This window comes from Hirundo rustica, chromosome 9 (genome assembly GCF_015227805.2).
Source record: "Hirundo rustica isolate bHirRus1 chromosome 9, bHirRus1.pri.v3, whole genome shotgun sequence".
NCBI classification, from domain to species: Eukaryota; Metazoa; Chordata; class Aves; order Passeriformes; family Hirundinidae; genus Hirundo; species Hirundo rustica.
Window position 1 is genome coordinate 1581288 of NC_053458.1, and position 27005 is coordinate 1608292.

Here is a 27005-nt window from a genome sequence, read left to right on the forward strand (position 1 = left end):
CCTGGGACAGCCATTCCCAGGTTTTGGCAGAATGATGGGAGCAGCACTCCCAGGACAGCCATTCCCAGGTTTTGGCAGAAGAGCAGCACTCCCGGGACAGCCATTCCCAGGTTTTGGCAGAAGAGCAGCACTCCCAGGACAGCCATTCCCAGGTTTTAGCAGAAGAGCAGCACTCCCAGGACAGCCATTCCCAGGTTTTGGCAGAATGATGGGAGCAGCACTCCCAGGACAGCCATTCCCAGGTTTTGGCAGAATGATGGGAGCAGCACTCCCAGGACAGCCATTCCCGGGTTTTGGCAGAATGATGGGAGCAGCACTCCCAGGACAGCCATTCCCAGGTTTTGGCAGAATGATGGGAGCAGCACTCCCAGGACAGCCATTCCCAGGTTTTGGTGCCTCTGGAGCAGGCTGGGAACACCTGGCACATGGAGAGGGGTGCTCTGTGTGCTTGTGCCTTTCCCCCAGGAATTCCACGTGGGAATGTTCCCCCAGACAGCACCAGCAGCCTCTGCCAGGTGCTCCTGCAGGAGGAGGAGGAGAGGCCAAGGCACTGCTGGGGCTGGAGCAGGTGGGAATGTGCAGGGAAGGGATCAGCTCTCCCACACATGGCAAGGATCTCCCCAAAAAGCAGAATTCCAAGGAAATCGGGCAGGAATTCCACACCCAGGGCTGCTCAGGCCACACCAGGCAAGAGCAGAACATTCAAACACACAACACACTCCAGCCTGCACCCACATCCCAGGCCCTGCAGCATTTAAAATGTCACTTCTGGACTTTTAGAGCCGCTCTGCGTCTCCAGACCCTCCCTCATTCATCGGGAATTTGTGGGAAAAGGTCTCCCCTCGAAGGCTGTCGAACACAAAGCTGATTTGATTATCCAGCGCAGACAGGTTTTCCCTTCGGAAAGGTCACATTTATTTAATTTAATGCAGAGTTATTCCATCCTGGGCCTGGCTGCAGGATATCCCAGCACCCCCGGATCATCCAGCCCAACATCAGCTCCTTCCCTCCACGTCACCGCTCCCATTTCCTTGTGCCTGGGTTAATGAGAGATAAAATTGACTATTAAACTTGATTAATGACGTTAATTTCAAAAGGTTTCATCTGAGGGCAGTGTTGAAGTTTAAATGGGATCAAACCAGCCTAAATCCTGCTGCCAACACTCAGTCTCCAAATGAAAATCCTGCCCTAAAGGAATGACCTGTTGCTGCCATTTCAAAGTTAGCTACTATTAATTTAATGAGATTACTAAAAGTGCTACAGGAAATCGGGTGTTGGCTGACCCTCAAAATGAGTTTACCTCATTCCCTGCCCATTACAGAGCAGAAAACACAATTATTGCAGGAACTTGGAGCACCTCACGCAAAACTGAGGAGTTGTGGGCGACAAAAACACTTCAATGTCAGACAAGCAGGTGGCAGAAAATTGGTTTTGCCCTTTGATTTACTTAAAGTTCTGCAAAGAATCCAAAAGTTCGGGATCTGTTTGGAAATGATCCCCCTCAAACTGACTTTATTTCTGTCTTAATTATCCCCATCAGTAAAGGAAAAGGGAGCGGCGCTGTCATTCACTGTGACTTCCATCACTTGTCAGAAGCGTCACTGCATCAACAAGATGAGACTATAATTAAGTTAATTGGGCTGTTTTTCACACCAAATCAAAGGCCAGGTTTTAAAAATACCTCACAAAGCTCGAGAAACCACCTCAAAACACCGCACAGTAAAACAAACACACTTCTTTTCAAAAACTGGTAACACCGGTGAGGGGTTTCTGCTTCCTAGAGAATTGTTCTGACTTTTAAAACCTTCCAAATATGACAAATCCACCCCTGTAAAAGAGCAGGGAAACAGAGACACCTCTGACGATCCTCAGGTGTCCAAAGGGAAGGGAATAATCCCAATCCTAATTGAGGATATTGGCTGAATCCTAATTAACTTCCCACATTCCTCACTTCTGAAACTCCCAGACAAAGGCCGGGCATTTGGAAATTGTTTCTAATGACTGGCTGGCCATTAAGAGATCCATGAAAACTGATTTATTTTCTGCTGTAGATTTTTAATTAAGCAGCAAAATATTCGTTAGGAATGGGAAGAAAACCCAGCATACTCTGGACTGGCTAAGTTACATTAGTTCCTATAACCTGATGTAAAAGATAAAATTTATTTCTGTATGCAGGAGAAATATTCTGCATTTCTTAATCTGCTAAAATGAAACAGAGCAGAGTTTTCTTTTGGGTTTTTTTTTTAATATGGGAAGTGGTTTTATCATCCTGGAGCTGTTTAAAACATCTGAATGCCTCCCTGGAATCACTTACTTGGTAAAATAAATTATTTATTTGGTAAAATAAATATTTTTTTTATTTGATAAGAACCTGGGCACACAGGGTGACACCGAGCCATGTTCCTAGGATCAAGGACGAGCCGGTAAATCCTCTCCCTGTGTCTAAAGCAGGGATTTGTGGGTCCCACACCCCGTTCCTGTGAGGCACAGCCAGAAATGCCAACCCCCTAGGGACAGTGGCATTAAAGGGGTCTCCAACCCACCTGGATCAGCCTTTCATCCCAAATTCCATGAACTTCCTAGGGGAGAATCTGATCAGCAGCCAGAAAGAGACAATTAGTGCAACTTTTGTTTTTGGGCGGTGCAAAGGGTGCTTGTGGTTTTGGGTTTTTTTCCCCCTTTAAAGATGGAAAACTGGGAACAAAGGCTCCTCTTATACTGGGAAACACCAGATCAAACAGTCCCAGCAAAGGGTGAGCCAAAGATACAAATGTCACCCTCAATCCTCTTGTTCCCAGTCCTGCTTTCAAGGCACTTTAAACACCCTTTAACCTGTCCCCAAACCCTCAGAAAACCAAAAACACCCCAGCAGCGGCTGCCATTTCTTCACATGGACCAAGAGCAGGAAAGCAGCACAGTTAGGGTATTGAAAATGAAGCTCCAAGCAGCGATAAATTAAAATTCAAAGGTATTGATAACCTGAAATGACCCCCCGGAGGTACCAGAGACACCAACATCGCTGTGTGTACCTCAGAATTATTCTCCTTTTAAGAGTTTCAAATCACATAAAACTCCAGACCGAGTATGTTCTCTGCTTTGGGTTTTTGGTTTTTTTTTAACTCCACAACAGTGAGCAATTCATTTTCTCAGCATTCCTCAAGAAGAGATGCAATTAAATGTAAGTAACAATGTAACACGGGCTGATGTGAAATCCCTCTCAATCATCTCACGGAAATATTCTCTGAATGCAAAACTACAACAGGAAGGGTTATTACCACATATAATGTGTATTTTTTACTAACATTCTGTGTCTTTATTACTAATGTTATGTGCCATTTTGCACAGTTATGTTCACTACGTCTAAATTATTCCATTAAAGAAAGCCAGGGGTTGAGTCTCACTTTGAAAACAATCTCCTACCAATTCCCTACGAATTTCCTGAGGGAAAAGAGGGATGTTTTTATAATCCCAGCAGGATCCCCTCAGGGGTGGCCAGAGGGAGCTCCAAGTGTGGGAGCTCCTGCAGACAAGGGGTGGGACAGCAAGCAGGGACCAACCAGTCCATGAGGAAAACGAACATCCAGAATATTTGTTACAGTCCAGAACGAACATCCAGAATATTTGTTACAGTCCAGAACTATTCTATAGGAAGTCGTAATTCCATTAAAAAAAAAATAAAGTACCAATCATGGGGAATAAACACGTGTAACTCATTTTTAGTATAACCCAGCTGAACCAAACCTCCAGGTAAAGGGCAAAGGCAAACCCATAAAACAAGATAAATACAGAACAGGCCTTTGGAGAAAACGGCTCCAGCTGATCTTTAAAATCTCATCCCAATTCAGCAGCCAACGCTTCCTTACCCATTTGATGGGATTTTCCCTGGTAAACCCTGCAGTAGGAACTGGTCATGTGTTTGCAGGGGCCACTCAAACAAATCCAGGGCTCATTAGTACCTGGTGAGGATCCAGCTTAATGAGAGCCTGTCCATCCTCCACCAGGGCCCAGAAACAATCCCTGGAGAGCAAACAAGGAGGATCTGAGAAGTCCTGCTGTGTTCAGGACTGAGATCAGGGTTACAAACCTCATTTTAGAGCTTTCCATCATCTGCAGGTCAGCACAATTTGAACAGTGTCTTACCAGGGCACTTCGTTTGGGATCACCCCGGTGTTAACGAGCGGACACTCATTTCATGGGATTAAAGGCTGTTAAAAGGTTTTAGCAAGTTACCCAAGGTCCTAACAGCTGCTCAGGAAGGTTACCAGCTCCTGAGAGGATGGAGGAACCCACAAAATCAGCCCCAGACTGGGTTTTTTAAATCCACCTCAGTGGATGTGATGGAATAACCAAAGAAAAACACCTGAACAAGGGTGGGAACGACAGAAAAATCAAAGTTACCCCACACAGACACCACCCCCAAATCCAGCAGCAGGGTAAAACACAGAGCTCAGGACCAAGCCTAGAGCTGAAGTGACTCTGCCAAAGGCGAAGAGCGCTCCCAAACATTCCCTGTGCACAGCCAGCAGCTCTGTGATCCACACTCACCTCCTCCAAAGCCTTGGACTCAAGGCACTGCTGCGAAAAGACAGCTCCAGCTTTTCCAAACAGACACCACAGACTCCTCCTCATGGTGGGGGATTCAGTAACTCCATTTTCCCAAGCTCTGGGGAGATCAGAATTCCCCACTTTAATGTTTTCATCACCTTAATACCAGAAGTGACCTGGAAGAGAAGGAGAGCTCTGATGCCCTCTGCATCCCCGCCCTCCTGACACAGAAATGATCTTACTCCAGATTCCTTGGGAAAAAAGGGATGTGGAAAAGCTCAAGCACTACCTCACATCCCATCATTTTTCATGGAACGCTTTTAAAAACCTCCCAGGCTCACCACTTCATGACCACAGGTGATGATCCTTTACCTTTCCAACAGGTTCCACATTAATTCCACTTCCATGGCTCCTGGAATTGTCCATCCCAGCATCAGGAAAGCAGCACTGGCCACGTTCCACCTTCCCCCTCACACCTGCCTCTTGTCACCTCTCGAAATTTAAGACAGACAAAGCTTTTAAGCAACAGATATGTTTATTAGAGAATTCCAAAAGTCAGTTTTTAGTAGGCAACTCGGCAAGAAAAGCAGAACGTATTGGAACGTCCGTGTTTTAATCCTTCATGATCTCGAGGATACGGCAATCACAGGAGATAAAAAAACTTTACAAAAGGTACAAAAGCTGCACTGCTTTCATTTCCCCACGACAGGAAACAGGGTTAGCGGACGAGGAAGCTTTGGAAAACGCAGCCACGGATCTCCAGCTGATCCTGGAGCAGCGATCTTGTCACAGCGATCAGCCTCGTGCGGAAGTTTAAGGCACTTTGGATACACGGTATTCACTTCCACACAGGAAAACCATTCCAGAGAAACCACGGAAATCCCCACTGCAGGGGTGGGACAGAATTCCCAGTACAGACCAGCAGAGCTTAGCGGCAATGAAGCTCTGGAGAACAACAACAACAACAACAAACCCCACTGAAATGTTATTTTTTTTACCGTATTTGATCACAAAGTAAATTTGCTTTACAGAGGTTAAGGGAGATCTCCACGATTCCAGCACGATTTTAAACATTAAATGTGATGAAACCCGCGTGACGTTCACATTAGGGATTAGTGCACGTAGCTACTTCCAAACAACGACAATAATAATAATAAAAATAATAATAAAAAAGCATTGACCTTCTCCACTCGACACCCACCAACCACAGCCCAAAGGGGATACAGTACAATGGAAAAATTTGGCAAAAAAAAGCAATTTAAAACAGCATTTTCTGGTCCTCCTGGTCACTTCAGATTGTCCTTGCTCACTGTTCCTGTCACACGCTACAGCAGAGCCCACAAAGAATGATTTATTTTAAGGAAAAATTCAATCCCAGCCGGTTTTCCTCCCCAAAATTCCATCAGTGATTGAGTAGTTTTGTGGGTTTCTATGGCAGCCCTTGGGACATAAATGGAGTGAAAGCTTTCCAGGGCCCAGCCCCAATCCAAGAGGAGGTAAATGGAATCGTTAGCCATGGCATTAAGAATTTATCACCAGGTACGGACTGGGTTTTATTTCACTGTTCCGCTTCATTATTTGAGTGAAAAATGCCACTGTATAGGGAAAAAAGGCATCTGCTTTAAAATCAAAGCAGGTTTAAACACGGAATTAAGTTTAATCAAAAAAAAAAAAAATTGGTTTATCGTTAAAACAATTTCCCCTGTTCCAAGAGATTTCATCCAAAGCGGGAAGAAGACACTCAGATAATTTGTTATTCCCAGGATTTTTATAAGTTTACCCTGCTGTGCCCTGGATGGAGCATTAACATCCAGGAAAAAAAACTATCCTTTAACATAAATTCCTCTTTTAGCAGGAGACAGCCTGGAAACCCTTCAATATATAAAATACAGCTACTCAACTGCTCCCTCTCACACAGCTGGAATTTCCATTGAAAACATGGAATTAACCTTCCTGAAACTCCATTTTCCATTCCTGCTTCAGCCTTAGCCCGTGGCTGGGGACCACAGAATTATTTCTGTCCCCATTTCAGAGCGCTGATGTAATTAATCACTGACCACTCCCTCAACTCTTACAGAACTAAAGTAATAAAATCATATTTGCTCAAGTGTAATTGTTTAAATGCTTGCTAGGATAATGCTACTTTAAAATATAGTGTTTTAATGTAGTAACAACCTTCTTCCAGACAAAAAAAATATATATATAGGAGCTGAAGAAGTGTGTTTTAAAAGCAAGGAGGAAATAAGAACTCCTACCCAGCAGAACACTCAATTCCTTGCGATTCATAGCCATAAAAATACAGAGCTGAAGGCTAAATTGTGATTTTTAACTGTCCTGAGGGCAGCTTCTCCCCTTGTGAACCTTCACAGAAGTCATGTCAGCTTTAAGATGCATTAAAATATTTTATTCCCCAAATGCAGCCACCATTTTTGAACTGAGTAGGCGCTGAAAATGTAATTTGTGGGGAGAAAATGATCTTTAAACAAATAGAAGTGGAAGGGGTTTTAAGCAGGGTTATTTTCTTTTGCTTTCATTAGGGAGTAAGAGGTGACATCGCTTACATTTGGCTTTGTATCATTAAGAAAAATTACTTTTTTTTTTCCTCAAAATACAATTAATGAGATGTAAATGAAATATTAACTCATATTAATTAAAGCAGAAAGATCGATCGAGTTGAATAATCCCAATCAGGATAATCTTTGTATTATTCTTTGATTATGTGATTAAAAACCCAACAGGAATAGTGAGCAAGAGCTCAATGACACTGCAATCAAACCAAAAATTAATGCAAACAGAGCGAAAAACAGGTAAAACTGCTGATGTTTTGTAAACTTCTTCAAGGCTAAATCCGTAATAATCCCAGATTTTAGTGACTACTTCAAGCCAACTGTCAGCAAGGTCCCTTTGGCTGAAGTGCACTTAAAAAAAAAGGCAAATTATTACATGATAACGTAAAGCCACGTGAATTTTATAACATACCACGCACATTATAAGATCTATACATACACACAGAACAGGGGAGAGGGAGGGGGAAAAAAAAAAAAACAAAAAAAAAGCTGTAAAATATTCAAAATTACCAGCACCACAGAGAGCTCCTACCACTGCTCCCAGCTAAAGTCATCTCCTCTGCCAAACACAAGGAAAAAGCCTAAAATAGTAAGGAAAATGACTGCATTGCCAGCCAGCACCAGGCCACAGGCTCCCCATTTGATCTGAAATGCAAGAAACGGAACAGTCAAAGCAGTTCTTGGAAGAGACGCTCAGGGCAGTTATTTCTAGGCATTAGATCAGCTAAAATACTTTAAAAAAAAAAAAAAAAAAAGTCAAAATACTACAGGAAGACGCTAAAAGCGGGAAAAGGCAAACGACAAATAATGCAATTTGTGTGACTAATTATTCAATTAGCAGCCAATGGTGTCACTAATAAAACACTTCAGCCAAGCTACTGCTAGGGTTTAGGAGAAAATGATGACTTGCCTTGCAAATCATTAAAACACACCTAAATCAGGGAGAAATCTGGTGAAACAAAATCCAAAGATCTCCTTTGAAATAAGTAACAGGCACGGAAAACGCGGATTTAAAGGTAAACAGGTTGTTTTGTTTTTTTAATGAGATGCACAAGTAATTTACTTAAATAGCACAAGTAATTCACTTAAATAAGCAACATTTACTCTTAAAATACACGACTGAGAGTTCCCTCTCGTGGTTGTTCTGCTGCTGCCAGGCCACAACTCCAAAATAAAAACATCAGGGGATCTGGGCATCACAAGTAAACCCGGAGCAAGTACACAAAACTGAAAAGGACTGAAAGTGAAGGGGAAAACCAAGGGGACTCAGGAAAACACCACTGGGGGGTTGGGACAGCGGGAATTCTTTGCCTTTTAGACAAATGTGACCAAAATCCCACCACTGGAGAGCAGCTCAGAAAGCAAAGGGGAAAGAAAAGAACTCGGGCAGAGTTTCCTCAGGCTTTGAGGGGCAAAGCTTGGGAAGTGCTTTGAGAGCCACAGGGGCAGCTCTGGAAGCTTGGACTTTTATCTTTTAACTCCTACCACTCCCCACGTCTGCAGCATCCTCAGTGGAGAAAGCAGACATTTTCCAAGAGAAAAATCAGGAAGCTGGAGCAAGAAGTGATGCAAAGGGTCATGAGACAGAGAGGCATGAGGTGGAGGAGGAGATATGATCTTGTGTTGGACCAAAACAAGGCTGGAGGGGGGGGAAACAGCTAAAAACTTCTCAGTCATGTGGGTTTTTGGGGTTTTTTCAGCCCAAATAGGCAAAATTTCAGTGGATTATTTTCACCTGGAAACAGCACAACAATGAAATGAAATGAAAGCGGGACTGAAGATGATATCCAGTAAGTGGTGACTGAGAATAAAAAATACTAGCAAGGACTTACTGCTTCCACCCGTGCAAGGATGATAGGAAGTCCAAAGGCAGAGACAACGATTCCCGTGGTGAAGAAATAGGCCAGCTCCCTGCAGGCACTGCTGGCTGCATCGCTGTCATCACCCACTCTCTTGGCAATGAAGTGGGGAATGGGGCAGAGGAAGTAAAATATTAACACAAACAGGGGCCAGTACACACTGGGCAGTGGGGGGAAAAAAGAAATGCATCATCAGTTAAAACAGACACTTCAATCAGAAAGTTGGTGCAACACTCCTAACCCTACTCTGTGGATCCATCAGAAGTCTCCACCTCGTTTTCCCCGCGCTGACAGAGCAGCACCCACCCTCTCACAAGAGCTGATTTATTTCACTTTTGCGTTCAGCTCTGAATCGCTTTGCTGATTCAGCTCCGACCACAGAGGGAGCAGGAAATGCACTGGAGCAGCTTTCCCAAATTACAGGGATGAGGCAGGCACACACCCTCGCGTCTCATCCGTGTGCCAGAGCTCTCACGAGCCTCCTCGGGATCTCTAAGGCGTTTACAGACACGGAATCGTGGAACTACAGAACAGTTTGGGCTGGAAGGGAACCCAGAGCTCATCCAGTTCCAGCCGCTTCCATGGGTGGGGACATCCCAAATGGAAACTTGAGGGAGGAGGACTGGTCAAAGAAGCGGGAAATTAGGGAAAATGCTTGGGTGAGATTAAAATAGCGAGGTGGCACCGCTCTTCCTGAGGCAGCACAGAGCTGCTCCAAGTCTTTTTATTTTAATGTAAATGCAAATACTGCCGAAGGAAGTGATGTTTAATCACAACAAAGCGCCACGTGCCAAGAGCCTGGAAGCCGGGGGGGGGGGCGACTGCAGGAGGAGCCAAGCAGCTCCATTAAATGCGAGAAACGCCTTAATTAATGGATTTTAAACAGGAGAAGCTTTGCCAAGGGCGCCGGCCCGCTCACCCGTAGTACTCCAGGGCGCAGCCCAGCATGAGGAAGGTCAGCCCGATGGCTCCGCTGAAGGACAGGGCCACGAGAGCTGCAACAGCACAGGGCGAGCGGTGAGGCAGCGGCCGCCGCACCGGGCATCCCCCCTGGGGCACCGCCAACCGCCTCACCGGCAGGCCGGGCATCCCTCAGCGAGGGCCGGGCACCACCTCCCCCGGTGCCGGGCATCCCTCCCCGCCATTCCCGGCCGCCCATCCCGCGCTGAGGCGCTGCCCGGGGCGGTTCCCTCACGGCGAGCCCCCGGTACCTTTCACGCCCGCCATGTCCGGGCTCCTCTGGCACGGCGGTACTTCCGCCCTCTGGCCCCGCCCCTTTCCCGCGTCACGTGACCGAGCCTTTAAAAGGGCGGGCAGGGGGAGGGAGCGCCTTTTCCCGCCGCGCCCGCGCTCGCGGCGATGGGCGGGGCGTCCTGAGGGGACGGTCGCGGGGTGGCGTTTAACGCGAGTAACCCTCGCAAATAAACGAGCTTGTTTTGATGTATAAGCACTGTATGAGTGTGATGAATGTATGTGCGTGCGCATTCAGTTGGTGTATGTGCGTAAGAAGCGTGTATTTGCGCGCAGCCGCGATTTGAATCCATAAACACCGCTTTGAGGAGCCCCCGCCCCTCAGGCGCTGCCGTTTTGTTGGGTACTCCTGAAAACCTCTGTTTTCACCCCAAAAAACGGAGCCGGGCTCTCGTTTGTCTCAAGCAGGGCCACCTCAGGGCCTACATCATCCACCCTTCTGCTAACCTACACTAAGAAAGGCACAGTTTTTTTTTTAAAGCTGTGTTTTTCAAGCTTTGGATTTTTTGAGTTCCTATTTTTGACCCGAGAAGCCTTTTTGCCCCAACCATGGCCTTTCTACCCAGGAACATTATTAATTCAGCGATGGCCTTTTTGCCCCAAGAATGGTCTTTTTGTCCCAAGATGAACCTTTTTGCCCCCAAACGAACATTTTTTCCCCCAAAACAACCTTTTTTTGACCCAATAACAACATTTTTGTCCCAAGAAAAGCCTTTTAGAGGGAGATTTTGCACAACTCTTTCAATAACCCTCCCCAGGGAGCTTTTCTTCAGATACCTCCCTCCTCAGCTTTTCTCTTTACATGTTCCCTGATCTGTATTTTTTCCCATTTTTCTTTATTTTAAATTACTTTGAGCCAGAGGGCTTATTAAAAAAGGCTTAATCCACCAAATGCTTAAAAAAAAATAGAAAAATTTGGGTTCCCTGGCTTGCTTGGCTGCAGGTCTCTGAGGGCAGTAGCCTAAGGACGGTAATTCCTTTCCAATTCGTTTCCAAATAATTTGGGAAAAGCACCTGGAATGCCAACCTGGGGATAATAACAAAACTGACCCTGGCCAGGGCTCACCACCCCTCACACAGGAGCAGATGTGGGACTTGAACCTCGTGGTCCCAAGGACAAAAGATACCTGGATATGTTAATTTGAGCTTTTTAATGTATATACAAATGTCTTAGACCAGTCACAAGTTCATCGAGTATATACCGTATTTACAAAAATTACAATAATTTAGTCAAACAGTAAACCTGAACATTGATAACCTCTGTCACTACCAGATATGACAAGAATGTTTTTTTGTTTGGTTGGTTTGTTTTTTTAGTTAACTAATTGGATATACATACGTCCTAATACTTTCATGCATCCATAAAAACATTAGGGATGGAAGTAATCAAAGCTTAAGTGGGGTAGAGGGTTGTGGGTTTTTTGGTAAAGTTTAATGGTAGATTTGTATTTTGTGAATGGATGAGTACCCAGCGTTATGTGCTGTGACAAACTCGATACAAAGCTAATGAGGTTTTCATCATTAAAAAAAGTACGTTGTAGTAATGAGATCCTTTTTTTTTATTATATAGGCATAGGTCACAATATCTACAAATGTGGATGAGAAACAATAAACCAACAAATCACGGGAACATGATTCACATTCCAGTTATCTCTTTAAATAAGACAAGCACATACTGGATCAAAACATTAATAAATAACATCCAGTTTGTTACTATTATCTTAAGGTCTTTTTTTTATATAAAAGGAGACCTATGTGTTGGTTTCACATTTTCAGTTAATGGCAGTAAATAATGGACCAGTACAACAAAAGGATGAGTTTTATACAGAAAGCCATGTACTTTGACACGCTGTCTTTGCAGTAATAGCTTTGCCACTTGAAAATGTAAGTGCAACAAGTAGTGGATTGTCTTGAAAAACCACCAGCCTTAAAGACTCACATCCGATGGCAACCTGTTCCTGAGGCAGGAAATACACATTATTTCCTGCCCATCTTCTGAGTATCCCTCAAATACAGATAGGTGTTGGTAAATAAACCGCTAGCTTTAGCTACTCTACAAAAGAACGGCAGAATTTGGGGTGAAGTTTGAATTTGAACTCGCTTTTAAACTAGGAAAGCTGCTTCAGCTTCAGCAACAGAGAGGTTTCCTTGTGATGTTATTGCTTTGGTCCAATATAAAACTTTTAAGATAATCAATTTGCACTGCAGTGACCTCAGAAATCAGACCTGGTCTGTGGATGTCGGTGCGACAGCTCATACACCAGGATCTGAAAAATGAAGTTGCAACAGGTTTCAGCCTACCAAGAGCCTTGGCCAAGTGCTCTGGAGCTGATAAAGGCATAAAGGTGATACAAGTGGGCTGGACAAAGTTCTGAATCCTCAGGAGGGGAAGTGTTACCTAGAAACCAGGAAGTTTCTAAACCTTTCCAGCAGAATTTTGAGGTGTTGCTATTTCCTGGATGGTTTCAAGCTGCCGATGAGTACCACGGGAAGTGCAGCACGTGCTCGTTCCTCACTTGGGCAAGGTGGATCCACCCTTCCCCCCAAAAACTGCTGCTTAACAAACCAGCGAGGGGCTGTAGAACCAAGGGCCGGTTGCTTGCTTTCCAAAGCCCTTGCTGAGGAATTCTGCCTGCACGTTTCACTGCGGGACTGTGAGGTGGAGCACGGCACTGATGCAAAAGCAGCGGGCGGCTGCCACGCTGACCCAACCCAGGATTCAGCTTTGGCTCCGTCCAGCCAGACTACGCTAGATGAGCGATTAAGCAGCAAATGGTGGCTGTTGGGAGTGCGCCTAAACCACAGCTGAGCACTTCAACTGGATAATTCCATCCAAACCCAGGAGAAAAAAAAACCCCACACATCGAACTTCGGGCCTCACCGGCAGCTGTTGAACACAGCTGAAGCGCTGCCATACCACACCTCACCAAAAAAAAATTAATAAAAAAAAATAAAGTAGGAAATTCACCAGCTACACTTTGTTGGAGACAGACCAATCCCACCTTTTCCCAGTATGTGTTCTCTCTTGTCCCACTGGAATCCAAAATAAAATAGAAAAGTTAGCAGAAACTGCAACCCTGTGGCTCTGGTAGGGCGAGCCAGGTGGCCAGAGTTCCTCTGAGCTCAGGATTCTGGAGACAAGTGTTAGGAAACCTTTCCCAGGTTCTTCGTGATAAATATTAGTCTCTTAGTTTTCTGAAACTTCCGAATTTCCAGCCAGAGTTTGGTTGATCTGTGACATTTGTGACAAGGGACTATATAAGCACTAGCACGGGTCTGGAGTGGACGCTGAGAAGGTACCTAATACAAGGGTTTTTGTCCTTGGTTTTCAAATTCTGACCAGGCATCGTTTAGCTCCATAAATATCATCTTTGCATATTGTTCATATGGCTGCCCAGTAGCCTGGAATAAAAACAGAGAGAAAAGAGGGGTATCAGAGCTCCCAAACCCAACCCCAACAGCCAGCACGTGGCAGATTCCCAAACAGTTCCATGAATTTTCACTTTCTCCTTGACAAAAATAAGCTGCTCTGGAGGGCTGCTTTCCTTAAGAATTTCTTGGCTTTGCTGCTCCTCGGAGCTGACAACCCCCAGAGTGGGATAAAGCGCTGTCCCATGGGCGTAACAAATGTAACCTTCCAAATAATAAATATAACCTCGGCATTGGGAGAGGAATTTTACCTGCGTGGCAGGGGAAGAGCTGCCACCTGACGCAGTTCCTGGATGAAATCGGAATTCCTGCAAACCTCGGGCGGCCCACATCCTCCCAAGCCTTGAGGCTCTCAGGGCCTCCATTCCCTGCCAGGTGGAAGTTTCCTCCTCCCCATGGTGTCCCAGATGGAGTCGCTGCTCCCTGGCCAGCAAGTGGCAGCAGCCAGAGGAGGAGCCACAAGCTGGGCAATCAAACACGCTGATGGTTCCATTGTAGGAGCTGGATTTGGATCTCCTTCAGCAGCAGAACGGCTGAGAGTCAAAGTGAGGGCGAAAAAAGCTCTGAATTTCTGCTGCTTGAAGCAGCAGGTTCCAGGCACAGTCTTTGGTTTCACAAAACCCCTGACTGGTTTGGCTTGGGAGGGACCTTAAATACTAAATGGTTCCGCAGGCAGGGACACCTTCCACTACCCCAGCTTCCTCCAACCTGGCCCTGAACACTTCCAGGGTTGAGTTTAGAGTTCACAACTTTCAGAAACCAGCACAAATCTCGAGCTCCCCCCTTCTACCACCCAGTGATCCCATCCACCACTTTCTAATCAAGGAGGTGGAGGCGGCCCAGCCTTACCTTGTCGGGGTGAACGACGAGCACAGCTCGCCTGTACACCTTCTTCACCTGCTCTGGAGTCACCAGGTCTGCCATACTCACAGGCTTCCACTTGGTCTCCCCTGCCCACAGCACCGTGTGCATGGTGGACAGCAGCGCCCTGATATTCCTCTCCTTGCCCTCGATCCACTCCAGCACCTGCAGAAAGGAGTGCAGGTCTCTATTTATGTCTCGCATCAGATACTCCACCTGGACAAATGTCACCCTGGTTTTCCTGAGTTTTGTAAAGCCTTCTACTTGTTCATAAGGTAGAATCAGTTTCTTTAGTTTCTGCACAGTATTAGGAGCTTTTCTCACACATGGGAACATAAACAAATCTTTTGGTTTTGTTCCCTGTCCTTTGTTTACATATTTCTAGCCTAAAAAAAATGTAACTGACAGCTGATCTGGCCAGTGGGGTGAAAGGTAGTAACCTCAGAAGCCAATCCACAACCAGACCCACAAATGTATAAAAATGTAAGAAATAAATAAGCTGAGGCTGCTCTTGAGGAGCAACTCTGCACTGCAGACCTCTTGTCTCCATGTTATCTCTTTGCATGCCACTACCACAATGTTTCTTCATTTGAATAGCTGTGACCCCAGGGAGCATCTTAAACTTCTTTCCATGCTGTAGAAAACCTTCAGAAAACCTCTGTCTAATTGTCATCAATTTTTATATCACTGCTCGAAAGTTAAGACAGACTTTGAGCAACATCCCTGCTAGAAACACTGACATAGTAATGCTTGATGTCAAAAGACAAATTAGGTCTTCAGCTGTCTGGTTCTTAAGCAAGGTTAATTGCACACCTAAACTAAGCTCAGCTAAGCTAAACTGTAAATGTGAAAACCAAAGCATAAATAGATTTTACAGTTGCAGGCTGAGCTGCCCCAATGAAATAAAAACGCATCGGAGCAAAGAGAATTATATTGGAAAGGCCAAATCAGCTGGGAGCTTCAGTAACTCGACAGCTTTTGTGGGGATAAAAATGGGAGCAGGGGAAACTCCTGCCCACTCCAGGGCCTGACCTCTGTCTGTCAGGCTGTTGTGGCTGATGGAGGTGTTCAGCAGAGTTGCTGTCACTTCCCAAAGGTTAAAACCTTTCCACAAGGCTAAAGGCAGGGAATTTTGAGAGGATCATTCTGTTTTCTAGAACTCTGCTTGGGCTTTTGCTGCAGCTTTTCCTCTGAGCTCTCTCTCCTCCTGTAATTCCAATTCATGTTCTCACGTTTCACATACAGGGCAGGACAGACTGAATCCCCTTCCCTTTCATAAGGGATCTGCAGTTTGGCAATTTATTGAGGAGAGGTGAGAGAATTCCAAAGAAGGTAGGATTAACGAGGCAGAGGATTAGCTCAATTAGCTGCGCCTGCTAATCAGCGCTGGAGTGCTGTGGGAGAGCAGCAGCCCAGACAGTGACACTGAGCGAGCCATTGTTGATGTGGTCCGGTTGGGGACAGAAACGTAACCTTGGAGTGTTAAATCTGTTGAGGACCTTGAATGACAGGGAGAACATCACCAAGAATTTTGCTTACTTTTAGTTTTTCAGGGTCCATCTCCTTTGCCATTTCTTCTTTTCTCATCTCAGCTATTGTTTTGGGGCCCTTCTTGTCCTTGTGAGCATTAAACCCTTGCCCAGATAATAAATCTTCGAAATCTGCAGACACTTTTGGCTTGGAATCTTGAAAACCGAGAAGATTCGAAGTTATTCTTTATCACGACACGGGTGCATTTAACACTGGCTTTCTACATAAGATACGTCCTTCGGTTAATCACATTAACAATCTCCCGGTGCTAATGAACGTGGCAGGCTCTCATGAAAGATGTTACTTAATGTTACTTTTAAGTTGCTGTTATTATTACAGAATCCCAGGATGGTTTGTGTTGGAAGGGATCTTACAAGTTTATCCAGTTCCAACCCCCTGCCGTAGGCAGGGACACCTTCCACTCTCCCAGGCCGCTCCAAACCCCATCCCGCCTGACCTTAGCCACTTCCAGGATTCTTCCGGAAGCTCATTCGGAACACAGGACTCCCTAAACAGCGCAATTTCCCGCCTAGGACAGCGTAAAAGCACCGAACAATCACCGTGCCTGCCTCGCTGAGCCCTAACCCGCAAACCAAACCGACGTGGCGGCGCCCAACCCTTGTGGCGCCCGACCCCGCCGCTCTTACCGACGCTAGCGGCTCCTTTCCCCCGCTCGCCCTGCGCTCCCGCGGCCGAGAAGCTGACGTTGTAGTTGGGCTTGTTCTGGGGCGAGGCGTGGGGCGCGCCGGGCTGGCCTTTGGGCTGTGCCCCCTGCCAGCCGTACCCCGCGCCCTGCTGCCACCCGCTGCCGCCCATGGGCTGCGGCGACGGCTTCTGGGGCGACGGGGGGAACCCGCCGCCCATGCCCGTCGGCGTGGTGGGCTTGCTGGCGAACGAGGGGCCGCCTGCGGGGAGCAACGGGTGGGAGTTAAAGCGGGGAACCCGGCCGAGCGAAGCCTCCCTCCACCGCCCCGGCTTCTGCTTTCGGCTCCGCCGCCGATTGTTTTTTGCGTCGTGGCTTTTGGCCCGTGGTTGCTGTGTCAGGGTGTTCGTAGGGCAGCACGTGGCTTTGGGGGTTAGAGGAACTGGAGGTGGCTTGGGGAGAGCTGGTTGTAGCTAACGAGGAGCCGCAGCTCGCTGTGGATGGTGGCAGCATGCAGTGACGGAATGATCAGAGCTGGGAGAGACCTCAAAGCTCATCCGCTTGCCGCTAGCCCAGGTTGCTCAGAGCGCCTTCCAGCCTGGCCTTGAGCTCTCCCAGGGGTGAGGAAGCTCTCTGGGCACCTTGTGCCAGTGCCAGCACCGTGCTGGTGCCGTTGAGATCACGTCTCCTCACGCTGTGCTGATTGAAACCATCCACAGAGATGTGTCCCAGCGCCTCGTCGCTTTCGGGGACGCTCCTCTGGCCCTGGTTGTGTTTGTGGGAGGTCCCCAGTGTCAGTGTTTTATTATTTCACACTGACACCCGCACTCAACTCCCCGCTCGGAATTGTGTCATGGAAACTGGATGAAGTGCTTTCGATTTAGTCACGACCGACAGAAATGTGCTTCAGTATCCCGGGGATGCCGAGCCGTTTGTTTTTAAACCCCAGCACCCTCCTACAGAATGCGTGTTTCGAAAGGACCTCGGGGGCTCTGACGTGGGGCTTGGCAGCCTTTTTGTTTTGCTCCTGCAGAGCAGCCTGAAATCCAGCAGAGGGAACCGGGAAACCGAATTCCAGACCCTTGCTGGGACTGACGCAAAGGGGAAAACAAACATCGCACCGAGCCGCAAGGGCTCGCAGAGAGCTGAGGGCAGCAAAAAAGGCGAGGAAAAAAATCTATTTACCACACTCAGACAGTGCTGGGCGTTAAGGAAAGCTTCGATAATTTCTCAGAACTGCCTTTTAAACATTGGAATCGAGCGTTTGCTGATTGCTGTATGACATAAAACAAGGGGGAAAGGCTTTTCTAAGCAGTCAAGCTTTGTAGCCGCCTGCAAATACCCCACCTTTAGATAATGCTGCAAATTAGAGGCAGATCGATTCCACAGCTTTTCTCGCAAAGCAGGAAAATGAGTCAAGTCTGGAAGGAAGCAATTCCTCAAGAACCCCAGCAGCTTTGCAGAGCCAAATTCTCCTCCCAGGCCTGTAGCAGCACTTGAGCACAGAGCATCCTCAGCCAGAGCGTGTTTGGACTTGAGGTTGTGCTTTGCAACCCATGGAGCCTGCTGAGCTCTCTGCGTGTCGCCAGCGCATTTTTGTGACCGGGGATCCGGGAAAGCAGGGATTTGTGAGAGTTTACAGAGAATCAGGCGGAAGGGAAAGCCTGGCAGCAGCACTGGCAGGCAGGTGAGTTGAGAGGCCCCACACATACCAGGCTGCTCAGCCCTTTTCTCTAAAAAGAATGCTGGTAATTTATTATCTTCCCTTTTTTAATGAGGGGTGCAAACCTGCTAAACTCGCTCCAAGGCTTCCCAGATCAGCAAATGGATCCAGTGTTTGGGGTTTAGCCTGATGAGTGGGAGTGCTGTGGAGGGATCCTGTAGGACTGGTGGCAGCAGACTTACTTCCCATTCCTAGACCACCTTAAAAAGAAAAAAATATAATAAAATAAATATATATAAAAAGAAAAAAAGAGCATTTTTCCTCCTGTTTGATGTGAGAGCAGCTCTTCCCCAGTGCTCAGCCACGGATTAGAAGGCTGCTATTAGAATTGAGTGCACCACTGTCAGGTTCCTCAGCAGCCTCAGACTTGTTGCACTCCCACTCCCAATTAGCAGCAGCGGCAGGAATGTTCCCAGACTGTCTGCGCTGCCAGAGGAATTGTGACACACGGGGGTATTTTAGGAAGCAACTTTGGGAGGCCATACACACTCTCCCGAGATTAGAAAGGATCCTGCAGTCGTTTAGTGGCATCCTGGGAATGCGCAGCCATTCCCAGGTTTTTCCAGTGCCTCCACATGGAATGGAACAACCTCTGGACACTCTCGCCTCACCTGTGCTGCTCTGGCCTCTTGAGGAAACAAACACAGAATCTTTTTGAAATATGGAAATCTTTAGAGGGAACTGTTCTTTGCAATCACTGCCAGTGTTTTCCCCCTGCCTCTCCCCTCTCAGAGCTCCTTAAAGGTTGGGATTTTGGGGGTTTTTTTTTGCTAACTGATGCCTTGGGAAGGCTGACCTGAAACATAGACTGGACAGAGCTGGAAAATAAAGTAGGTGTTTATTAAAAGGCCTTAAAGGTACACCTTGGGCAGGACAAGAGCCTGGCCAGGGCTACACCCAAGGCAGACACAAAATGGTTACAAAATTGACCTGAAATGGGCACAAAATGGACCGAAAATGGCTGTCTGGTCATGAGGTCTCACACTTCTCTAAGTTTTGGTCCATTTGCACATTGGTGTTTAATTGTCCCATCCCAGCTCCAGGCTGTGAGCTCCCATCCTTCTCGTTCCTCCCTCCAGCCACCCTTGTTTGTGCTTTGGGGCTGGAAGTTGTCCTTGGTGTGCAGCAGGAACAGGATTTGTTTTGTGTGGCTGCTGTGTGCAGAGAGCTGAGTGACGCTGAGTGTGAGCTCAGAGCTGCACCTGGGCAGCGCAGAACATGGAACACAGCAAAGATAAAACTCAAGGCATCGTAACCACCCCGAATTTTATGACACATACCTGCTTTATTGGGCCAGTCCCAACCACTGGAAACATCTGGTTGGATGGAAACCGTCGGAGTGCTGGAAGCTAAAGAGAGAATGATTGAAATCAGGATCTCAAAGCAGTCCAGCAAAACCAGCATGGGCCAGTGCCCACCAGGAGCCACTGGGACTCTGCAAAGCCTGAGAACCTCACGTGGGAGGTGGCTCTGCCCACAGCAAAGGGCTGGAACTGGGTGATCTTTAAGATCCCTTCCAACTTCCCAGGGAGATAATCCCAAGGAGCACGTGTTTGATGATCAGGCACCAACAAATCCGTGGCTGAATGGGTTTCAGACAGGGTTGCACATTAAATTTTGGGGTGAGAAGGAGCAAATTAGGGAACTTTTAAACAAAGAGAAGAAAATTCCTTCTCTGCAGTTGAATTCTGCTGTGAATTTGGTTAGGGTTAGTACCAGAGAAAAAGAAAGTTGGTGCCTGCAACTAAAATCACCAAAGGATGTGTGTTTTCTCTAAATATGGCTGTGTTCAGAGCAATTCATGGTAGTCTGGTTCAAAGGAGACCTCATAACCACAGGAATATGTGGGCAGACATTCCTCATGGCCTCTTTTTTTTTTTTTTAATTTATATAAATAGCCTATTAATTACGTCTAAGACCTGAGCAAAACTCATCCTGCCACACTTCGGATGCTGAATATACTTTAAGTCCGGAGACAAAAAGCTCTTTCCTCTTTCGTGGGCTTTCTGTGGTTTAGAGTGGCTTTACGGGAAGCATCAGCTTGCGCTTAATGGTTCCATTTCTATTTCAAAGCAACGTTTTACATTTATTTAAACGCCCTGGAAGAGCCTCCCCATTTCTTACCCATATGAAAGGGATCGCTGTGCACAGTTGGTGAAGGGCTTCTTGTGGCTTGAAGGAAAGGATCCCCGGGGACAGCCGAGGAGCCAAGGAAGGAGCCCAGGAGGTCTGGACCGGTTTGCTTGGGGCTGCTCCCGAACGGATCAAAGGCAGCGGCTGTGGAAACATGTTTGAGAAAACGGAGTCGTTAACTTGCACCAGGAATGTGCTTCAGGCTAAGGGGAGAGGAAATCTGATCCTGCAGGTAGCAAAGAGGAGGCGGCCTGAGAGTGCGGGGGAGCACCTGGAGAGCATCCATATCCCAAATTCTGGGCACCTAAAGAGCCCCGTAACTTGGTCGTGGCAACAAACTGACCCCATCTCTCGTTTCCTAAGGGAGGCTGACTTTAGAGCCCGGCAAAGGGAGTATTAAAGAATTCAGGCACTTCTGATGGAGTTTCAGCTGCCAGTAAAGGCTGGAGGACAGTCTGGAGCTCGGAGTTACTGCCCTGGTGCAACTGCTGCCATTCCTGCTTCCTCTCAAGAGGGTTTCAGGCTGGCAAAGGTTATCCGTGCTGGGAATGAAAGGGCTTTGAGGAACAGCTTTAGAAAATAATGGATATCTTTCCTACATCACTTGTTACAAAAATCCAGTTCTTCTCACACTCCATTTTTGATCCATTAGTTCAGTCTTTTCTCTTTCATGTAAAACCCCAACACACTCAAGCAAAATAAACTCCTATGAAGTCATTCATATTCTTGTCAGCAATTTTAAGGTTAAGAGCATCCTGAAATGTACAATTCTTAGAAGCTCTGCACTGTGATAATGATGCTACTCATTACTTATGTTACTCAGTCACTGCTCTTCACTCATTTCCCAAGCTCTTATCCTTGTTTTCCTGGCTTGGGACAATTGAGCTGTGTGGTTCTGGCTCTGCAGAGCTCATCAATCCCCAAATCTTTTCCTGATCTGTTGCTGCACCTCTTGTGTGACGTGTCCGCAAAACCTCCCCAGGGTGAGAGCTCTCAGACTGAGCCTACAGCAGCCACAGCGAGAGAAACCTTCCTCCAGGTACAAGTGACCGATTTCTTCTGCTGAAACTTGGATTTTTCTCCTCTCTCTTTGCCTTTGCTCTGCTTTATCCTTCGAAAGATCCCTCTCCCTACTATCTGTCCAACCACTCCTGCAGCCTGCTCTTGGAAGAAACAGAATTTCTCTGTTTCCTAGTTCAGGATCACTCTCACAGCTCTGAACCCTCGAAGTTAAAAGAGAAATTCAATTTGTGGTGCTGTAGGTCCACCCAAACCCCCGGAGGATTTTTTTTTTTAAAAAACTCATAATCTCCTCATGTGCACTGTGGGACACGTAATGAGAGCAAAACTCAGGATCTCCAGTGGTGTGAGGAGCCTCCAAACCCCAAAGTGGATTGGTGAGGATGCACCTAGAGCAGAGGAGCTGGCTGGAAGGAGGAAGCCAAGCTGGTGGAAGGAGGGTAGCCAAGGGCAGATCCCACAGAGGGATCCTCCGAGCCCCAAACCCCCCCTCTCGACTGTCCTAGGGTAACTTTATGATGCTTGTATCCCCAATCCTCTGTTCTGTTTGTGCTGTGTATTGAGTCCTGTGCCTTCAAGACTGGTTCTAAGAGCAAGGAGAAGCGCGGAGTTTGTTTTGAGAAAACTGCCTGACTCCTCCACATTCTGCTGCGGACAGCGTGTTCGGCGGAGGCTTGGAGAGACTGCAGGACAGAGATCTTGTTTTGCTTTTAGTTAGTTTCAGCTAGCTAGGGCAGAGAAGTTCCCTGGATTGTTTTTTTTTCCTTTTTCTTGGAACTGTTTAAACCTGCTCTGGACTGAAAACCCAGGGGAGCACTGGGGGCTGCACCTGCGGCCCACCGGGGCCTGGACCTCGGCATTTTCCAGCAGCGCCGGAGGGACTGGGACTGAGGAGAGGCACTGAGAGAGAGAGCCGAGCTACACCCACGGCAAGGACTTTCTCAATTTGCCATCTCACTTCAGAAGGAGAGGTTTTATTGTTTCATGCTATTCATTCTTTATACTTGTATGCACTTCATTTGTTTAGTAAAATAGCTTTTTCCACTTTTCCCCAAAGAGGTTTTTTTACTGGACCGGTTGGAGGGAGGGGCCACTTGGGTTTGCTTCCTTAGAGGGATCCTATACAGGGGTTTTCCCCCAAATTTGTCCCAAACCAGGACATCGACAAAGCCACCATTACCTTCTCCCACCCTCGGCGACGGCGACGCCGAAGCTGCCGAGCGCCGCGGGGTCGACTGCACGGATCCGGGTCCCCCCACGTGGAAAACCTCCTCGGCGGCGGCCGCGCCGGGGCTCTGCGAGCTCGGCCCTCCGACCCCGAACAAATCGTTCAGCAGGTCGGAGTTAGAAGGGGCAGCGCTGGGCTGCGAGGGAAAGCTCTTGCTGGTGGGGCTGCCCTCCAGGCCCAGCAGGTCCACGTCTTCGGGGGCAGGTGCTGCCGGAGGCTCTTGCTGCTTTTTGGTGTGTTTGGGTGTCCCGTGGGGCTTGTCACCGCTGGCGTTACTGTGCTGACTGGAAAGGGACAAGAGTTCGTCATCTGACTGTTCGCTTTCCTCATGCACCAACGCTGCTCGATCCTCTGAGGTGGGGTGAGAGCTACTTTTGTCAGATTTCTGATCTAAATGATGATTGAAAATAAAATTAGGCAGCCGTTAGTTTGGTCGTCGCAAAGGTCCCGTCAAAAAAAAAAAAAAAAAAATCAGCTTGCAAGCAGAACAGAAAGCTGAGAACAGCACAGCACCATTTGGCTAAAATAGTAATTTCGCTTTTAAAAAAATAAAAGCCGGCAAATTTCTTCCCCAGAAGGGTTTTGCAGCCCTGGCACGGCTGGGGTCCCCATCCATGGGGGATGTGGCACTTGGGGACACGGTCAGTGGTGGCCTTGGCTGGGGAACGGTTGGACTCGATGACCTTAAAGGTCTTTTCCAGCCTAAATGATCCCATGATTCCTTTGCCAAGATTTTCTCATCAAGGCATATTTATTTCAAATTTCATCACGGAGGAGGCCTCGGGTGGAGGTTCACCCTAGACCCCTGTCAGTAATGGTCCCACAGAGCACAGTTTGAAGAGGATGTTGTAGGGCAGGAATCCCCGCTCCATTGCAACATCAGGGTGTGCCCAGCAACAGCTCTGTGCTCTGAGAGCAAAAGTGGGATCCCTCGGCCTCACTCCACGCTCCAGGCAGGGGAGCAGGAGTTCTTTGTGCTCTTTGAGGCAGATTTGACTCTGAAGACCAAGCCTTGCCTACCTTGCCAGCTGAGAGAGGAGAAGAATGCGCTCTGCCCGACGTTCCTGATGTTATCCTGGGGGGAATCCGTGGCACCTCTGCCTGCAGCACAGAGAGGTGGGATTATTAAACAAAACCCAGCTCAGCGTGAAGAAATCGTGGGAAGGGGATAAATCCATGCAGCCCTTACCTGCCAACGCCAGAGTGTCCTGGTGCTCCTGGTGGGAGGAGAAGAGAATGGAGGGATTGATGTCTTTTGTCGTGAAGTTCTCCCACGGGGGAGTTAATTCCGTTTGCCTGTCTGCAGACTGTATTTCTATGTCCAGTATTACATGAAAGAGCTGAGGATATTTGTCTGGAGAGTCACAGGCATCCAGCTCAGGCCTAAAGGGGACAAGAGTGGTCCAGTTTATTTCTGGAGAGCTATAAAAAGGCTTTCAGTACATTCAGGCTTTTGGTGTTTAATCTGTGACTGTTCTCCCTCAGCCTTCATCGGGCTTTTATGCATCGGGTTTGATTAATGTTCAGCTTCAAACACTCACTTGGTGAATTTGAGAGTGGTTGTTCCCAGGGCTATGAATCCAGTGTGAAATTGAATTTGGAATATTTGTGTGTTGGTCATCTGAAAAGAAAGAAAAGCAGAGAGACTGAACAAGGGCTTAAATACAGGAGTTAATTAAGTCTACCCTAATCTTAACTGCTGCACAACTGAATTCGTTCTGCTTGTTCTACAGGCAATATTTCCTTCTCAATGTTCCCAGATATTCCAAATATTTCCATCTGCCTTCATCCCTGCTGCTGCAGCCTCTGAACAGCAGAAAACCATCAGGAACAGGCCTTCTTTCCCTGCTTCTCTTTATTTCTGGGATCTCCTCATCAATTTTGCAATGAAATGAAGCTGTTCTCACTGAATACATTGGAGCAACAACTTTGTGTCCCAAAACAATGCAAAACCGTTTCACTGGGAGCAGAGGCCTCGGGGAAATGTCACCTACACAGCAAAGGGCACCAATGATGAGCGGAGAGGAGGAAAATATTCACTCTGCACTTTGGATATTCAAGTCTCAAATCTATCCTCAGGGGGATGACGGACTTTCCACGTTTAGCCAGCTCTTAGCTCCCCACACTGCCTCCAGGAGAGAAGTGAAACCAGCTCCTACTTTGGCTTGGAGGCGTCCCCCGATGGTCGATCTCATGTGGTAGACGGAGACAACGACATCTCCATGGACGGTGGCTCCCAGGGGGATCAGGACTTTCCCTTCCTGCACGCGGTATTCTCTTGGAGGGGAAGAGGAGGAAAGGTAGAAGGGTTAAGCTCCACATCAAAGTGTCCACATCAAAGCTCTCACCCCCTTCAGGCCCAGCAAGGAGGAGGATTCAGTGTTCTGCTTGGTTAAAACAAAAATGTTCCGCAGAGGGAAGCAACAGAGCTCTGGAAGATCTCTAGGAAGGTTTCCTACTTCCTGCCAGCCTCCGATCCTGATGTCTGTGCAGTTATCCCACTCCTGATGCGTGTGCAATTATCCCATTCCCGATGTCTGTGCCGTTATCCCATTCCCGATATCTGTGCAGTTATCCCATTCCCGATGTGTGTGCAGTTATCCCATTCCCGATGTGTGTGCAGTTATCCCACTCCCCATGTCTGTGCAGTTATCCCATTCCCGATGTGTGTGCAGTTATCCCATTCCCAATGTGTGTGCAGTTATCCCATTCCCAATGTGTGTGCAGTTATCCAATTCCCGATGTCTGTGCCGTTATCCCACTCCCCATGTCTGTGCAGTTATCCCACTCCCCATGTCTGTGCAGTTATCCCATTCCCCATGTCTGTGCCGTTATCCCACTCCCCATGTCTGTGCAGTTATCCCATTCCCCATGTCTGTGCCGTTATCCCACTCCCCATGTCTGTGCAGTTATCCCATTCCCCATGTCTGTGCAGTTATCCCATTCCCCATGTCTGTGCAGTTATCCCATTCCCGATATCTGTGCAGTTATCCCATTCCCCATGTCTGTGCCGTTATCCCACTCCCCATGTCTGTGCAGTTATCCCACTCCCCATGTCTGTGCCGTTATCCCATTCCCCATGTCTGTGCAGTTATCCCATTCCCGATGTGTGTGCAGTTATCCCATTCCCGATATGTGTGCAGTTATCCCACTCCCCATGTCTGTGCCGTTATCCCATTCCCGATGTCTGTGCCGTTATCCCACTCCTGATCTGTGTGCAGTTATCCCACTCCCCATGTCTGTGCCGTTATCCCATTCCCGATATCTGTGCCGTTATCCCATTCCCCATGTCTGTGCAGTTATCCCACTCCCCATGTCTGTGCAGTTATCCCATTCCCCATGTCTGTGCAGTTATCCCACTCCCCATGTCTGTGCAGTTATCCCACTCCCCATGTCTGTGCAGTTATCCCATTCCCCATGTCTGTGCAGTTATCCCACTCCCCATGTCTGTGCCGTTATCCCATTCCCGATGTCTGTGCCGTTATCCCACTCCTGCCAACCTCAATCTCCCTCTGGCCATTTATTCCAGCCCCAGGCCCCACTCTCAGTGAATGTCTCCATTTACCAGCAGCCGGGCAATGGCTGCAGCTCGGATATTCCCCAGCAAAGTGCAAGTGGCTCCAAGGGAAGGGAGGGGGTCCCAGGAACTCACTTCATCCTCTCGTACTCCTGGGAGGTGGTGAGGATGCGGGTCTCCCCGCTGAGGATGTCGCAGAAGGGCCGGCAGCCGTTGCGCTGCTTGTTGAAGCAGGGGACGGGGCTGAGCGTCACTGACTTGATCGTGAGCGGTTTGCAGTGGGGGACGACAGGCTTGTCTGCTATGAGGTCACAAATGTACCCGATGTACCTGCAGGCAGAGGAAACCGGGGCTGAAATCTCCATTTCTTTCATCTCATGCTCAAAACCCGCCTCGAAATCCTGCGGCACGCCCTTGCAGAGGCCCAGGACGAGAGTTTCCCCGTGCTCCAACATGCCTGCAGCTGGCCCAGAATCTGCACTTCCAGCTCTGTTTCTGTTTCAGCGTGCCACGGTTGGGTTGGGAGGACCTTTAGCAGTCATCGAATCCCACCCTCTGCAATGAGCATTATCTCAAAAAATGGAATAATTGGGGTTGGGAGATCTGAAGGTCACCTGCTGCCTGCTCAGAGCAGGAGCAGCTTCACAGCTCTGTCTCAGAACTTGATTTTGTGCTGGGGGTGATGCTGATGCCTTAAGT

The 27005-nt window shown here is 47.7% G+C and overlaps 2 protein-coding genes across 6 annotated transcripts in view; both read right to left on the minus strand.

Moving 5' to 3' along the window:
• Positions 1-5061: 5061 nt before the first annotated feature.
• On the minus strand, positions 5062-10241 carry LEPROT (leptin receptor overlapping transcript). Of its 5 annotated transcripts, XM_058421816.1 has the most exons (5): positions 10046-10125; positions 9891-9966; positions 8945-9131; positions 7623-7757; positions 5352-5490 (listed from the first exon to the last, which is right to left on the minus strand). In XM_058421816.1, exons 1-4 carry the CDS (start codon positions 10101-10103, stop codon positions 7641-7643), a joined length of 438 nt encoding a protein of 145 aa, XP_058277799.1. In that variant the 5' UTR covers positions 10104-10125; the 3' UTR covers positions 5352-5490; positions 7623-7640. The 5 variants fall into 5 exon arrangements, with proteins under 5 accessions (XP_039929319.1, XP_039929320.1, XP_058277797.1 ...); XM_040073385.2 differs by lacking the exons at positions 7623-7757; positions 10046-10125 and adding an exon at positions 10183-10241 and having other exon boundaries at positions 5062-5490; XM_040073386.2 differs by lacking the exon at positions 10046-10125 and adding an exon at positions 10183-10241 and having other exon boundaries at positions 5062-7757.
• A 1115-nt stretch (positions 10242-11356) lies between these two features.
• Positions 11357-27005, minus strand: part of DNAJC6 (DnaJ heat shock protein family (Hsp40) member C6) — a 39239-nt gene continuing 23590 nt past the window's right edge. The window contains exons 7-19 of the mRNA XM_040072934.1: positions 26442-26636; positions 24949-25066; positions 24331-24410; positions 23979-24172; positions 23810-23890; positions 22742-23179; positions 20533-20685; positions 19689-19757; positions 18474-18608; positions 16690-16947; positions 16052-16197; positions 14501-14677; positions 11357-13624 (exon numbers count right to left, since the gene is read on the minus strand). Coding sequence (XP_039928868.1) covers positions 13523-13624; positions 14501-14677; positions 16052-16197; positions 16690-16947; positions 18474-18608; positions 19689-19757; positions 20533-20685; positions 22742-23179; positions 23810-23890; positions 23979-24172; positions 24331-24410; positions 24949-25066; positions 26442-26636 — 2146 coding nt within the window. The 3' untranslated portion in view covers positions 11357-13522. The remainder of the gene's footprint in view (positions 13625-14500; positions 14678-16051; positions 16198-16689; positions 16948-18473; positions 18609-19688; positions 19758-20532; positions 20686-22741; positions 23180-23809; positions 23891-23978; positions 24173-24330; positions 24411-24948; positions 25067-26441; positions 26637-27005) is intronic.